We start from the raw sequence: 16,694 nt of genomic DNA on the forward strand, positions 1-16,694 counted from the left end.
TACTGTGTGGGGCCCAGTAGGAGCCAAGGACTCAGGCTCAGGTGACATTCGTCAGTGGGTTTGTATGAATGACACACCAGCTGAACCCGAGTCCTGTGGGCCCAAACACCCTATCGCTGTGACTGCTGATGATCACTGTCACTCCAGCTCGGCCACACCAGGGGGATCTCAGAGAAGCCAAGTGTAGTATCCTGCTTCCTAGTCGGCTGCCTTTGGCCTCTCCAGGACGGCAGGGTCAGCTGACTTGGGTGGTGTGGTGGCATCTCTCTCCTTCCTCCCCTCACTCACTCATTCACTCACCAAGGAAGTGTTGTTCAGGGGTCCACAGTCAAAGCTCTGAGGACGACCTCAAGATAATTCAGAAATGGCCTGAGTGTGGCCTACTGTCCCTGCAGCAGGTCTGGGCCAAGCCCCTTCCCTATCTAAGATCCCTCTCCTCCAGAATGGTCCTTGAGATGCCCAGTGCTCAGGCTCACTAGTATTCATGCCACACAAGTGGAGTCCGCTGGCTTCCCATGGCTGCTCATTCCTTTCCCTGTCATAGTTTTCCTATCACAGTTGATAGATTCCCAAGATTAGCAATTGAGCAAAAAATAACATTTAGTGTAACTATTGAGCCCTGCTCTGAAGCAGGCAGTAGGGTGGTGCTTTTCCATAGTCATACTTTTCTTCTTTATAATTTTTAAATTTTCAAAATAATCTAGTTATACAGGCCTCCTTATCCCCACGTGTAAAGGGACTTAAGAGTTCATGGTCAGGGGATGGTGGACACTAGATCTAACCAAGGATTTTGGCTCCAAATTCAATGATGAAGAACCATTCTCTTTATTCCAGATGTCAGGTCAGCACTGGATGGCCTTTCAGGAACTGCAGAGACGTGGATGGAGATCAGCACCCTCTGGACGTACAGGTGTGGATACAGGGAATACTCTGTCATGACCCAGCACACGCCCCGGCCAGGTTCCCACTGTGTCCCAGGACCAGCAGCACCAGCGACTTCTACAGATAGAAATCCCCAGCCCAGAACCACTGAGTCAGGAATCCTCAGGGAAGGGTCCTGAAACCTGTGTTTTAGCCAGTCCTCCAGCTGAGCTGCTTGACTTAAAAATGCAGAGAACTTAAGAGTCACCCCTTAAGCCATTTAAAAATGTCCAATTCTGTGGTTCCTAGAACATTCACTGCCATGCAGCCTTGCCACTTTGATTTTAGAACCTCCTCCCTACCTACCAAACACAGCCCTGCCCATCAAACCCCTGCTCCACAGTCTCCCTCCTCCCGCCCCGACTATAAGGACTCCACAATTCTGTTTGCTCCACGGAAGTGGAATCGTATGGCATGTAGCCTCTGCGTCTGGTCCCTTTGCCTTAGCATAGGTTTTCCAAAGTAGCATGAGGGGGTACCACGTTCCTGTGGCTGAGTAGCCTCCCACTGTAAGGCCACACCAGCTCACCTGCTCAGCAGATGGCCCAAGAGACTTTGCTGTCCATTCAAGTTTGTGAACAACTTGCCTAGATTTAAAATCCAAATGTTTTAAGGGTGCTCTGTGGACTAATGCACTCCAGGCTCATCATAGATCACGCTCATGTAATTTGCTTAGAAATAATTCTGTGGGACACCCTGGTTCCCATTTTTTTCCAGATCTTTTTTAAAATTGATTTTTAAAAATTTATATAGGACAGAGGAATGCATTACAAATCTTATTACACGCATAAAACATAATTTTTCATATCTTTGGTTGTATACAAAGTATATTCACACCAATTGGTGTCTTCATACATGTACTTTGGGTAATGATGTCCATCACATTCCTCCATCATTTCTAACCCCCTGCCCCCTCCCTTTCCCTCCCACCCCGTTGCCCTATCCAGAGTTCATCTATTCCTCCCATGTTCCCCCTCCCTACCCCACTATGAATCAGCCTCCTTATATCAGAGAAAACATTTGGCATTTGGTTTTTTGGGATTGGCTAACTTCACTTAGCATTATCTCCTCCAACTCCATCCATTTACCTGCAAGTGCCATGATTTTATTTGCTTTTATTGCTGAGTAACATTCCATTGTGTATAAATGTCACTTTTTTAAATCCATTCATCTACTGAAGGGCATCTAGGTTGGTTCCACAGTTTAGCTATTGTGAATTGAGCTGCTATAAACATTGATGAGGCTGTGTCCCTGTAGTGTGCTGTTTTTAAGTCCTTTGGATATAGAAGGAGGAGAGGGATAGCTGGGTCAAATGGTGGCCTGGTTCCCATTTCTAAGAGTCCAAAGTACAACATTTGGAAACCTTACCTGATTTTAGAAATCAGTAAAATTCCATGAGTATCTGTCTCTTCAAACCAGGAATGACTTGTCAAATGTCTTTAAGAATTACGCTCAATGGGCTAATTCTCATCCTGCACACTAATGAAGGTGCCAGAAAGTGTCTGGTTGTGCCCAGATGGATATTTCCCTTCCATTTGCTTCAAAAAACCCAGTGTGGCAATTCTGCCTTCCCCTCACTCGTATTTTTCCTTTCTTATTTAGTAGCGTATTTCTTGGAGCCTCCATGAAGTGAACCCTGACCTGGGCTATGGAGCTGTTGATGACATCCAGGATTGGGCACAGGTCATGGTCTGTATTCAAAAGACAAGCCCCCGTCTCTTCCACACGGTGAAAAGCCCATCACAGTGTACTTTTTAATACATCTAATGAATCATCCCAAATATGCCAGGACAGCAGCTGACTGAAGTGACGTGCAGCAATGATAGACTGGGGCAGAGCCATAAAATTGGAGAATCACTCAGAAAAGGAGCCATCTCCAGTGCTTTCTCTTGGCACAAAAACGCTTTAAAATAATTACACCTGAGACACAGAAAAAAGTGCTGCTTTCCGCTTGGGGCAGAGAATTGCTCTCAGGTGCCATGGCAGGGTGTTGGCGGCCCCTGCTGGGGTGCACCTCTTTTGCTGGACACATCTCCTCTTTATGTAAGACTTAACTACTAGGGATACTGGGGCAAGTTTGCCATGCCGAATGCAAGGTTAGGAATAAAAAGATGATGAAGTGGAAAGCTGGTGATTTTGGGGGCAAAACCCCCACAATTTTTAAAAAAGAGGAATGCCACTTAGCGCTTCCCACCATGAATGCAGTCATGGCTTAATATTCTAGCTGTCACAAAACTGCCAAGTGAAACATTGTTAGGGGTTACTTTTACTTTGACAAATCTGCAGTCAGAAAATTCTTTTCTTGTAGGAGCCTATTGTGCGTTTTACCGCTGCATTCCTTGGGGTGAATCATACTAAGCCCATCCATCAACCCTGACAGTAGAAGTCGGGAGTTATCTCCTTGCAAAAGCTCTCTGGGGAGAATTGGAGACAACTGCTTTTCTGTTGGAAGTTAGGCAGCCAAGGAAAGCATCTCGAATCAGGCTGGATTTGGAGGTCCTGCTCTTTCTGGTTAATAAACGGGCAGCAGTGTTGGTTCCCCAGCACTGAGCTCTGGGTCGTGTCAGTCCAAAGGCTGACCACGGGGTCCTCCTGGGAGTGATGGTGGGAGAAGATTTGGAGAGCCAGGCAGCTGCGAGGACAGGTCAGAGCTGTGGGAAAGCCAGCTCTCAGGAGCCCGGGGATGGGAAACCGTCCAGGTAGCTCTCTTTAAATCAGTTGGGGGTGAAAAAGTCCAAAAGTCACAGTGTCTGCAGCTGATAAATGACCAGTGAGTGAAGGGCTAACTGGTTTGGGGAAATAGGTCCCTGAATTTCTGAGGCCACTTCTTTCTTTTTGCAGATCAAGATGGAGCTTCATTTTCACAGTGGAAGCCACGGATCGGCAGGCCTGAGGCCCTCCTCTACCAAGGCGTATGGCCTGGAAGTACAACCAGAAGACTGTGCACCCCATCTCAAGGGGGATCACCACCCCCACCCACACCAAGGAGGAGGGGAGATGAGCCTCAGCCAGAATGTGGAGGCCTCTGGTCAGCTTTGCAGCACTGTGAAATGTAGCTGCCACAGCCCCTCAGAATGTCCAGTTTTTTTTCCTCTTAGAATTGCCACTTTGCCTACTTCAAGTTACAGACTCAGGCTCAGAATCACTTCCGACGTGGTGCAGAGCACAGTGTATCATAACCGCAGCCAGCATGGAGCAGTCTCTAATCTGTTAAACCACAAGAACAAGGAAACTGAAGACCCAAAGACTCAGGAGGCGAAGGAAGCAGTGATCAGTGGTCACTCCATCCCTCAACCTGATACATCTCCGGTGTTCAAGAAGCCAAAAGACCCTGCTCCTGGCTGAAACGGCCGGCCGGGTTTTCTCTAATCAACAAGAACCAACCCGGGACCACAAACAACAGAACCATGCACTCAATGCACAAGCCTGTGGCTCGACGGCGGTTACCTGCCTGGGCTTTCATTTGTTTTCAGCTCCTGGAAGCTTCTTCCAAATGTTTTCCCCAATGCTCACCTCCCACGGGCACACTCCACCTGTTCTCTTGTCCTTCTGTCCGCAGCCAAGGCCAGCCACAGAGCTCAGACTGCGCTATGGCCACAAATCCTGGGCCCCACTCTCCCAAGCACACAGGCTCCCGCCACATCCAGGGCTATTTCAGGCCACTCGGCCACTCCCAGTGCAGAGCTGCTCTCCTCCTTCCTGGTTCCTACGCCCCACCTTAAAGCTGCTTCTCCCAGGTGAGATGGAGGTCCTCCTAGAGCACGAGAGGTCACAGGTGGATGGACTTGGCTCTGATAGTTTTCAAATCAGAGATTCTTGGGCCATCTTCAGAAAAATCCTTAGGCCTTCCATGATTGTGACAGTGAATAAACATTTTAAATCCCATACATAGAATTTATGTGCAGCCAAGTAGCCTGTGCTATTGGGCCTGGTGTGGGGTCTGCAGTCTGGGGAGACGGGTGGCACAGTGGGAGAGTGGTGCAGCTCAAGGAGGGCACCCCATTTGGGGGGCTTTTAATTTCTTCTCACCTTCATAAGAATAAATGCTGACAACAGGTTGTTTAGTGAAACCCTGTCATGGGACACTCTATCATGCTGGCCCCTCCCCGTGAGTCAAATTATATTTTTCCCATTTCACAGATGAAGAGACTGGTGCTCAGAGAGGTCAGGTGTTTCAAGTTATGCATGTCAGCTAAGGGCTATGAGGAGTCCAGACAGGGGGACAAATGGCTGTACCAGGAGCTTTAGCAGGGGAGGAGGAGGCAGGAGGCTGCCTGTCCTGAGGTTCCTTCCTTCCCAGCACATGTTAAGGTGCTTCCCTAAAGATCTGTGTGGTGGAAACAGGTCAGGTTTGGGGATTTATCCAGTATACCTGCGGCCAAGCACCGGTCACCGCGCACACATCTGAGGGCATTTTGAGTCCATTCAGGTCCTAATGAGCTGCAGGCAGGGGAAGAGGGACTTGTTGAAGTAGCAGCCTGAGTCCTCATGGGGTGATGGGAGAGGGGCAGGGACCAAGTCCACCCACTCTGCTATGGGAGGGTGCTCACGCATAACACTGGGGACACTGGGGACACTGGGCACAAGTGATAGAAGGAAAGCCCTGCAGTTTATGGGCCAGACACCCTCAGGTCCTCTCCAGAAATGGAAAGAATCAGAACCGGCTGCTGACCCAGCAGGCCTGCCAGATGGGCCCCAGAAGGCTAGGGAAACCACGGGACCAGGAGTGAGTGATCAGAACCGTCCTTAGCGGGACAGTTCAACTGTTAATAGCAAACACCTGGGACCCAGAATGGAGCCATCTGCAGCACATTATCATTCATGGTCTTAACTTGTGAACTTCGACCTCTTCTCCTCCTCCCTGGAAGCCAATTAAAGTGCAAATAAAATCTCCCAGAAATTTTAATAAAGAGAGACACCCACTAAGCTCTGCTTAGCTGGGAGTGGCAGGAGGCCTCTGGATGCTACCACCGTTGGTTTCTCACTCTGTGTCTTGAGGCTGTCTCCCCTGAACCAGGTCCTGCAAGGCATAGAACGTGAGGGCAGGGGACAGAGCCCACAGTGAGGGACCTTGGCTCCTCAGAGGAGATCCCTTGGATCATACCAGTGTTTCTAGGTCTGAGATAACAGGGGCCCCCCCTCCTACCCCTCTGACAGACCTGCTAGACTGGGCTGGTCCTTCCTGCTGACTCTGCAAGATGCTTCTAATCCAGTATGATAGGAAAAGTGGTCACAGCAGAGACATCTGAGACCTGCATGTGCCCTGTCCTTACTTCACCAAGCAACTGAGGTTGCCACCAGGGCAACATGGAACCCGAGGGTACAGTCATGGTGAAGGCTTGTCCCTCTTGCCCCCCTGAGGTTGTGGACAGAGCTCCTCTGTGTGTGTGTGTGGGGGGTCAACAGCACCCAGGGGCTGCCAGCCCACGTCCAAGATCCAGTCCGACTCACCGTGGGACCTCTGGCCTCTCTCACCTGTTTTCTCATCTCTAAGAAGGAGGTGGAGGCAGCTGCCCTTCCCCAGGGCTGCACTGATAACATGAGGAGGGAAATGTCGGAGTTCTCTGTGCAGTGGGGAGGGGTCACTGGGCCCCGGGATTTTGTTCTTAACTGTTATGGCTAGCTTTACATTCTATACTCTTGATCCGCCTCCTCCTGCATTGGCTAAGTCAAGCAATGGCCCTCAGAGAAGCCCTGGCTGGAAGGACAGTGGCTCCTGTCACCTTGCTCTCCGTGGACGCTGTACAGAAACCAGCAGACTCAGCCTCCTGGGTTCTCTCGGCTCTCATTTCCTGTTTTTTATTTTACTTTATTTTCTATTGACTGTATTGTGTCTTTTCTTGTCAGCTACTGAAAATCCATTGTAGAATGACGTCGGGTGTACATAAAAATGGAGTTGAGGATGCTCAAGTTCTAGACTTTATAAAAGACAGTGGCCTCAGAGCCTTCTCCCCAAGATTCAGCCATTACTCAAGCTGTGAGGAGACAGCCTCACTCTGCATACGTCTGAGAGTGCTGCAGTTACCACCCATCCAGTCACGTACCGACCCAACCTCATGCCACCCATCTATCCATCCTTCCTTCCACCCACACACTATCTGCTCATCCACGGACTCACTTACATCCCTCCTCCCACCCATCCATCCTTCAGTTCATCTATCTATCCACCCACCCACCCATTAAACACTCTTCCACTGACCCATTTACTCATCATCCATCCCACCCCCCACTCCTTCTTGTATTCATTTCTCCATCCACCCACCAATCCATGTGTCCTTCATCCAAAAGTATCTACTGAACTCTGCCTCACGCCAGGTACTTTTCTGGGTGCCGGGAATGAACCGACCTTGTGGAGCTTAACATGGATTCTTCTGGATACTGTGGTTGCAGAGAGGCCCAGAAACTACCTTTGACCTCACACTGCAGCCTCCATTCTGTACCCTGGGGAGAAGAGGAGGCCAGGGTGTGTGTGCAGGGAGGGGCGGGGGGACTGGCAGGGGTTCAGCTGTAAGTCTTCACTCAAGCTCCTCCATAGATAAAATGCTGGGTTAGTGAGCCAGTGACAGGAAATGATTCTCTGCTGTTGTGATATAATTTGAAGGAGGTTTGCAGAACTAAATGATTTAAAAACAGGGCTGACTTCCCCCTCCCACAGGTTGTCCAGAGACACTGCTTTGTCCTGCCAAGGCCTTCATTGTCTCAGGAAGCCCAGACATACCTGTGGTCACTTCCCTGTGGCTAATGCACCAGGAGGCAAGTCAGCTCGGGCCCTGGGGCTTCACGGGGACAGTTTTGACAGTTTTGGCAGCTTGCGGAGCTTTCTGAGTTCCGTTCCTTTATCTGTAAGATGGGTACAGTCACACCCACCTCACTCTCTCACTGAGACACGGAACACAACAAGTGCACTCCTTCAGGGTTAACGTCAAGTGGGCCCTGTTCATTTTCCCTGAACTGGGTGTTCGGAGAGCAGTGCCCATGCAGAGCCAGCCCCCCTTGCTTGACCTCTGTTTTGTGTCCAGCTGGAGAGAGAAGGACAATTCTGCCGTGCCCCGGGGCAGTGGTTGTTAGCATTCCAACTGCATTGACTGCAGACGGACGAATTCCTTAATTTTCCAGTGAGCGTGCTCTGTATTGATGTGTCCTTCCTCAAGGTTTTCCAGAATCCCTCCTGCTGGCACTGATAACGCAGGACACAGCTGGGCAGGCCCCTCTGGAGGACAGTGCATCGATTCTGAGCCCTGGAGCTCTCCCGTCCCCTGGAGTCCTCCCTTGGCAGCTCCTCTGTTCTCCTTCTTCTTAGATAGAAATTTCCCGTTTTTCTTCCCCTCGAATGACATCGTGATCCCAAACAGATCCTCAAAGTTCAAAGAGGAGTGGATTTCATTGGTTTTCAAGACAGCGAACTCCGCTGGTGTGGACCCTCCAGTTACCCTGCATTGTTATCAATCACGGCAACTCCAAGGTCCTGGGACTTCTCACGGGAAACTGCTGCTCATTTCACCCCTGGACTTGCATTCTCAGGCAGAGGTCTTCCCAAAGAGGAACCTGGTCTTAGCACAGGATTTTCAGGGAGGGGCCTGCTTAACCCCCATTCAATTCTACAGAGATCATTTCCAACTGGACTTCAGTCCTGCCCACACCCCTTCCCACCTTGGCATCTTGTTCACCAGGAGTTATTGGTCATTTAAAAAAAGATGTCAAATGGTATTATGGTCATGTTGAAATTTTTCTCATTACCTTTTAGAGGTGTAAATTGAAATCTTTACAGTTGAGATGCTATGGTGTCCAGGACCATGCAAACAGATCAGGTAAGGTACCTTGAGGTCACACCCCTGGCACCCAATGTACCTTCTGTCACAATCCTGTGCCTCCCAGTGTGTCCTCCCCAGCTTGCCTGCCTATCTCCCTACTACCGTGCTAGTCCTTTGAAGGTGCTCCCTAGGATCTGGCTCGTAGAAGGTATCCAGTAAATGCTGGCTGAACAGATAAATGGTTTCACTCTGGTTTGTGGCCATCGCTCTTGTGTCAACCCTGTATCCTGCAGTGGGCTTGTCGTGAGTCTGAGGCATGGCTGAGGTCTTTTCAGCTGTTGGGAGGGAAGATTGAACTTGGATGGCGGTCATGCAGGTCCAGTGGCTCATCCAGATGCACTCCATGTCCAGAAGCTGTGGAGCAAATAGGTGCAGCATGCATGTGTCCAGGATTGAGGTCAATGGAAGCCAGTGAGCCAGGCACACAGACTTCTGGGGAAGGAGAACCGCATTGCTTGTCCTTAAACAGGGGTATTTGATCTTGGTGCAGGTGTTATTGCTGAAGGTGCAGCCTTGGTTTAGTGTGAGCTATTGTCATCCCTGGGGAATGCGGAGTAACCCTCATTGGCTTACCTTCTCCATGTACACTGGATGCTCAACACACTGTTCATCATGCCTGGACTGTAGCTGGGGACACATTCTTTGCTTAGGAGCCATTTTCATGCCTGGACTAAATAGAACAGGATCAGGTCCAAACCCCTACCAGAGCCAGTGTGGAAATGTGGCAGCCATTCCTTTCAGATGCACACACAGGGATGCGGGATGTGAAGGTGCTCTTCTGTGGCTCTTTGGTGGGGTCCTCAAAGAATGCCTAATTTAGGAGAGGAGAGGGGACTGGAGTCTTAGAAGAGAATCCTGCCCCCAGGGCACGAGGGTGTGGTGTGGTGTAAGCTATCCCAAGGTGCCAGGAGGAGGATGCAGGGTCTCTCCTCTTTGTAGTTCCGGAATGCCTGTTAGTTCTACCAAAATAAAACTGGGATTTATGCACTATTACTTTTTAAAGAAAGTCCCTTAATTTGGCAGGCTACAGTAGCTCAGAAGCTAGAACATCCTCTTAAAAATGAAGCAATCTTAAGAGAGAACTCAGATCATGTTACTGTTTTACCTCCTGAAAACCCTCAATGATTTCCCATTGCTCTGGAGAGAAAAAACCTGTGCTCCTGCCCGTGGTGGTGGTGGTGGTGGTGGTGGAGGGGACCTGGCTCCTCCTCCTTCCCACCCAGCAGCAGCAGCAGCAGCAGCATTTCCTCCTGCCCCAGGCCCTGGCCTCTGACTGCAAGGCTCCCCTCCAAGCCCCGCCTCCAGCCCCCTCTGCTGAGCTCACTTCCTGTGCTCTAGCTGGTGTGTGCACTCTGTGCAGTACTGGGGGGTTGGACCCAGGGTAGAGCACTTAGCTTTACCACTGAGCTACACCGCCAGACATTTTTCTTCCTTTATTTATGTTCATTTTGAGACAGAGTCTTACTAAATTGCCAAAGCTGGCCTCAAACTCATGATCCTCCTGTCTCAGCCTCTTGAGTTGCTGGGATTGGGCATGCACTACCACACCCAGCCTCTTCACTGGTACATTTTCTCTCTCTCTCTCTCTCTCTCTCTCTCTCTTCCCCCTCTCTCCCAACCCCTTTCACCCCTTCTGTTCTCTTTGTTTGCTTCCTTCACAGCCTTCCTTCCAATCTGCAATGTTTTCATTTGTTGTTTTCTTAGGATGTTTTTCCCACTGTAAGTTCCACAGTGTGTCTGCCCTGTTTAAGGTGCGTCCCCAACACCATTTAGGAGCCCAGTGGTGGCAGGACCCTAGTTAACAGGTGCTGCAGCTTCCACTGCTTTCCCCCCACAAGATGGCCCTAGCACCCCGACTCTCATTTTAACAGAAAGATCTCTGCAAAATAGAGGAATCTGCGGGGTCGATTTTGGAATATATGTTGCCTTCTCTCCCCTCCAGGAAGTGGCCTTCACTATGATGCCAAATGTTCTTCCCTAAAAGTGCTCCCATCATTTCCATTTTCTTATTGCTACTCACGCAGCATCCTCAGCCTCAGCCCTGTACCAGCAAGTGCTGCAGGAAGGTCATTAATGGACAGACTCCAGTGAGTCAACTCCCACAGGAACCCCCAGATCCTGCATTTGCCAAGAAGTGATTTCCAAGACAGGTCTTAAATGTTAACTACCCAAGACACAAAACACACGCTCACACACACGCAGAGGCGCTCGGTAATTAATGATACGACCCATCAGGAAACTCCCTCAGACCACTGCTGCAATATGTAAAGGAAGTTACAACACCCAAGTTCACACAGGACCCCACTCTATGCTAGATGTACGTGCAGGCCCTAGGGTCCATTCATCTGAGGTGACAGTTGGCTGATGTTTTCAGAGCTAGGATTCTGCAATGCTCTGATAATGGATAAACCTAGTATATCAGCAGACATATTTTCCCCTTTAAACCACTTATAATACTTGGTTCTTTTTGATTCAGGGACTTTAATATTAAGACAGTTATGGATTCATCTCTTTCTGAGTCCCTTTGACGCTAAGACTTCAATCAGCACACTTTCTTAACCCTTGCCACCATGGTTGGATCAACGTGGGCAGGAAGAAGTCAGAAAGAAGGCTGGTATGTGGACGTGGCCAGTTTAACATGAGCCCTTCACACAGAAACTGGATGCATTGCTGAGGGACAGTACATGGCCTGGAATTCTGAAAAACCCCTCTAAGGCTTTGTTAGTTCCGACATCTCTGTGCACTATGTAATAGGAATACTGCCTTGCATCTGTGGAATGATTTACAATTCACAAAGACACATGAGCTCATTTAATCCACTCTCCCACTCTCCTGGGGACACTATGAGGTAAGGGAACCACCACTTTGAGATAACGCTGGAGCAGCCTGGGAAATTCCACTGCGGGTGATGGATGACTGGGGGCTGCCTGGCCTCCCCCTCACCGGGGGCTTTGTGATTAATTCACCCACTTGCTTAGGAAGTTGCTTTCCATCTGAGAAAATTAAAAACACCACTCTCTGGACAGGAATGTGGGATCATAAATGAGAACCAAATAGAAAAGATTTACGCAAAAGCACAAGCTCAGCAGAAGAGGAAACTTAGAAATTGCTAATAAGGTATAAATCAGATAAAGGCTATTAACAAACCCCTGGTAACAGAGGGGAAAAAAGCCTTTTAAATGTTTTGCTGAGCTCTTAACAATACCATTTCTACCTGAGGTGTTCAAATGCCTCTGGGGTGCCCTGGCTGGCTGTGGTCAGCTGAGAGTGAGCCTTCGGGACCACACTTGGGGCTGCGGGGTCTTCTGCCTCTGTGCTCTCCTCCTAACAGTGCATGGGGCAACGCTGTTTAACATGAGAACAAACCAGGGGGTGGGTGGGTAGGAGGGAGGAGGGGAGGGTAGATGCGTGAACCGAGATTGCCATTCTTTTCCCTGACTGGGCATGTGAGGGCCAGAGGGGTGGCTTGTCAGCCTGGTAATAGCAAAGGAACTGGGTTGGACTGGGGACAGTCAGGTTTCTTCAAACGGTGTTCCCAAACTGGCTTCCCTCTCTTCCTCTTGTTTCTTTTATGGAGAATTTAAAAGCATTAGCAACATTGATGGACAACTAGATCTTGGCCACTGGGGACCAAATTCTGGAAGGCAGGAGGCCGATATATTTGTGCCCACTTGATAATTAGGGAAATTACGCACACAGAGCATTTGCTGGGGCCACTTGATGAGCTCATCAGAGCAAGAAAGCACAAAGACCTCTTGGTTCCACATCAACTTCCTGTCCACTGCCCTCACCGAGAGCCACACACCGCGAGCCGCCCAGGGAGACTGGCTCCATCTGGGCTCATGGCATGTTGGAGACAGAAGGCACCAACAGGCCCCTGGGGCAACCTCACACCCAAAGAAGGAACTCCATGGCCTAAGTGTCCACCCTAAATGACAAGGGCACAGTTACGCTGCAGAGTGGCCGGTTGAAAGCCCCACTTTTTAGTATCTAGAGCTTTGGAGTATTTCACTCCCTGTTGATGCTGGTCTAAAATATTTTGGGCGCAGTCCCCGTTTCTGTTGTCGCAACGCAGAGAGCAACTCCTCCACCAATTCTCCATGACTCCCCCTTGAATTGTGCTTAACACTGAACTTGAGTGAAAAAGCTGCCCCCAGGCTGGGATGGATATTTGATGGTGGCAATGGACCCCAGGGACACGAGGAAGCAGCACCTGCTGGAGAAGACACCTCACTGATGGCTCACGTGAAGTGACGGTGCCTGGCATGCGCCGTGGTCTGCCTGGTCTTTGTTGTGGGGGCAGTTTGGTGCCCTTCAAGCCATTTGGCAGGAGGCCCTTTGGCTTTGGCTTGCAAAGCACAACCACATGCTTTGCTGACCCCTCCCTCTTCTGGGACTTTGAGACTCTTTTGCAGGTCTGTCCCCGGGGCACCAAGGCCTCACAGAGCCCAAGTCTTCGGTCCACTCAGTCAACACTCACTCCTTGTCCCCAGTGTCTCCTTTCAGCAAACCCAGAGAGCAGGCTTGGCTTAAGTTCCACCAAGGGGGGTGCGAAGCCTCAGGGTTGCTGAAGAAGATGGCATGGCCCTCGGGCGTGTTTTCCCTTGCTAAAGAGATCCTCCTGTGTTAGCAGGATGTGCCAATCTGGGGTGGATGCTTAGAGGTTTGTTACAGTTTAGATACACAGTGTCCCCCAAAAGCGCATGGGTGATGCGACGCAAGAGTTTTCAGAGATGAAATAGATACATTTTGAGCAGCACGAACTAACCAGTGAATTAATCCACTGATAAGGATTAAGTGGATGGTAACTGTAAGCCGGAGGAAGTAGGTCCCTGGGGGTGTGTCCTTGGAGTTCACATTGTCCTTGGTGCGAGGAGCTCTCTCTCTGCTTCCTGGGTGCTACCTACTGAGCTGATTTCCCCTGCCATGCCCTTGGGCCATGATGGTCTCCCTCGCTTCTGCCCCAGACTATGGAGTTGGCTGACCATAGATTGAACCTCTGAAATCATGAGCCCCCCAAAACTTTTCCTCCTTTAAGTTATTGTTGTCGGGTCTTTTATATAGCAATGAAAAAGCTGAGGAAAACAAGGTTCAGCAGATCTGAATCTCTAGTCACTCCAAGTTGCATTTGTTTCCATCTCTTTGGAGGGCTCCAATCATGGCGCTCTCTCCCTCTGCTTGAACCAAGACTAGAGTTTCAGAAAGGCAGTAAATAAGGAGAAACAACCTAATTTATGGAAGCAGAAAATGATTTAATTTAAACCTCTGAGATTTGGTAAGGTAATATGTCGTGTAAGGACACTACAATCCCCAAGCTACCAACACATCGGACGTGCCCCCGGCCAACCCAGAGGGAGCAAATGCCTCATCTGCACACTCTAGGGCCATGGGACACCCCCCCCCCGCCCCCGCCTTGGCCCACTGGGTTTGCAAGGTCCTCTCATGGCTGGCTATTCAGATTGCTAGGGAGCCTCTGTAGGCTCAAATCAAAACCACCCGCTGACATTATAAAATAATTTGCAATTTCTAAACAAACACAGCATCCAGCCCCACCCCTTCCCAGGGAATGGGCCATGCCATGTGGCCCTGCACACTGGTTGCGTGTGACTCTGCGGAGCAGCGCAGTTCACTCTTGCTACTTGGGCAAGGATTTCTTTTGGGAAGTTCTGGGGAAGACTGACCAGAAAATCAGGGGAGCATTTTGCTGTGCTCAGCTGTTACCCACACACACTCCAAGCTCTGCACCACTCTCGGAGCCCTGGGAGCCTTAGTACTTGCCCGGTGGAAGGGTTCATGATGCAGCCTCCTTTGTCGGCAGCCATTTTGCAGCTACAGCCTCTCTCCAGTGTGTCGTGGTTCATCCCGAAATTGTGGCCCAGCTCGTGTGCCAGGGTCACGGCCGCACCAAGGGGGCTGTCTGAATGGTCCTCAAAGAAAACACAAGAGCACAGACATATAGTTCACATCTCCTCGGCCTCCTTGGTCTGGTCCTCCCTCCCTGCTGGACAATTTCCTATCATGAGGTCATCAAATTCCCTCTAAAGGACCAACATAGACACCTGTTATTGACTTTGAACCTAGAAAAATTGACATATTTTATTAATCCAGTTTGGGGCCTCTTCTCCTGGGGACTGAATACCTCATGTACACACAGGATTTTCATATCTTTTTGGTTTTTTTTGGTGCTTGGGGATTCGAACCTAGGGCCTCATGCATGCCCAGGCAAGCACTTTTACCTCTGAGCCACATCCCCAGCCCTTCATATCTTCATATGAAAGAATCACTGTGGTGGTCTCCACCCTGCACCCTCAAACTCTCACAAAACATCCCACTGAATGAAGCAGAGTTGCTCCATCGCGTGGAAGAGAAAGCCCACTCCTTCCTGGGAAGTGGAAGCACGTCTCATGCCTGATTGTGAGGACACCTGAAGGAAGGGGCACGTCGGGAAGGTGCTCTCTGACACGCAATCCAAGGTGCTCTCTGACATGGCCTGAGCGGCTGTGACGGCCCTGCCTCGCCTGTCGATTTGGTCAGGAGGATACTGGCAAAGTTCACGCTAACTCACAGGGAAGGCTGACCACATGGAGTCGTCTGCTTGAAGACTGACCGAACCCCAATTATAATCAGCTCCCACTCCCGCTGGCCCTTTGTGTGGTCAGGTTGCCTGTGGACGTGAACAGAGGCACCTGATGCTCCGTGTGCTGCTGCCGGGGGTTCACTTTTGGCTTTGCCAGGCTGAGGAAGGTGATTCCCCATTCGGCAAGCCCTGCCTGGCCACCCAGCTGGTGGTGTGCTTGGCGGGCTTGGCTAAGCAGACACTAGAAACCCGCTGAAAAGCAAAGTTTCTTAAATGTTAGTTAATTAGTGTATGTGATTCACAGAAATCGTGCTCCTGAATGGTGGTTTTGAAAGGGCCTACTGGCCACAGAGTAAGAAGAGCATCTTTCTGGAATCTTCATTTGTGCTCCCCAGGGAAGAGAGAAGAGGTTTTCCAAAAGGCATCCAGGAAGCAGTGTGGTTCTGCATGTGCGAGAAAACACTCTTCCTGATACGCAGGCTTTGTGAGGACCTGGATAAAAGCAGTTCTCGTAAGATCTTGCAGATTGGTCAGTGGTATTTACGGTGGTAGCTCTCCCCCGTGCTAGCCCTCAACTTCAGTAAAGAATGGAATGTCAAGGAAGAAAGTTATTCTTAGAAAAGATGGAATTCCTAATAAATTATTTTTAAAAAAAAATATTTTACAGTTTCCTGCTTTAGGAAGCTTTACAAATATGTGTTCAGGAAATCAATTCTTAGGACTCATACACATTGGTGAAGAGAGTGTAGCTAGCCTAAGAATGCAAGGATTGACTTGAGCATGTGTTGGCACAAAGTTCTTTCACATCAAGGATTCTTTTGCATCACTGGAAATCACAGTTTGGGTTTTATTTGCAGTTATTTTATACTATTTTATGCATAAATGATTATAAACAGAATATCTCTTAAGAGACCTTGATAACAGTTCGCATTTGTAATAAGGAGAAAAACAACCTCTCTATTTCTGATACAGTCCCTGAATCAAAACCTATTTTGGGCCAGTTAGATGTAAGGTTACTATTTTAAGTTGCTGAAGTTGGTGATTGAAAATTGGAGAAATAATACCAGAAACCATATTCTACATTTTTTGAAGATTTCTGCTTCCTGGCCACGTTATTTCATTCCTCTTAGATCTGAGAATCCTCAAGCAAGACATAGTCACATGTAATGCCCATGAATTTAGGGAAAGAAGAAGAGAAAATCAGCATAGAAGTTTTAGACCTGGTCAAAATGTTGCGCTTGCTGGTTTCATGAATTTATAGAAATTAAAGGGCATTTCCACTCTGTCTGATGTTTCTCTTATACGTTGTATAAAACAAGGAATGTGTTTAATTCGATGTGAATTGCTCTCAAATTGGTAAAACCTGTTTCTTGATAATTAACTTT

At 49.2% G+C, this 16,694-nt stretch overlaps 1 protein-coding gene across 1 annotated transcript in view; it reads right to left on the reverse strand.

Annotated features, from left to right (window-relative positions):
• Adam12 (ADAM metallopeptidase domain 12) overlaps positions 1–16,694 on the reverse strand; it is a 263,686-nt gene that overhangs the window by 53,861 nt on the left and 193,131 nt on the right. The window contains exon 10 of the mRNA XM_048791374.1: positions 14,511–14,659. Coding sequence (XP_048647331.1) covers positions 14,511–14,659 — 149 coding nt within the window. The remainder of the gene's footprint in view (positions 1–14,510; positions 14,660–16,694) is intronic.

This window comes from Marmota marmota, unplaced genomic scaffold, assembly GCF_001458135.2.
Source record: "Marmota marmota marmota unplaced genomic scaffold, marMar, whole genome shotgun sequence".
Taxonomy (NCBI): Eukaryota; Metazoa; Chordata; class Mammalia; order Rodentia; family Sciuridae; genus Marmota; species Marmota marmota.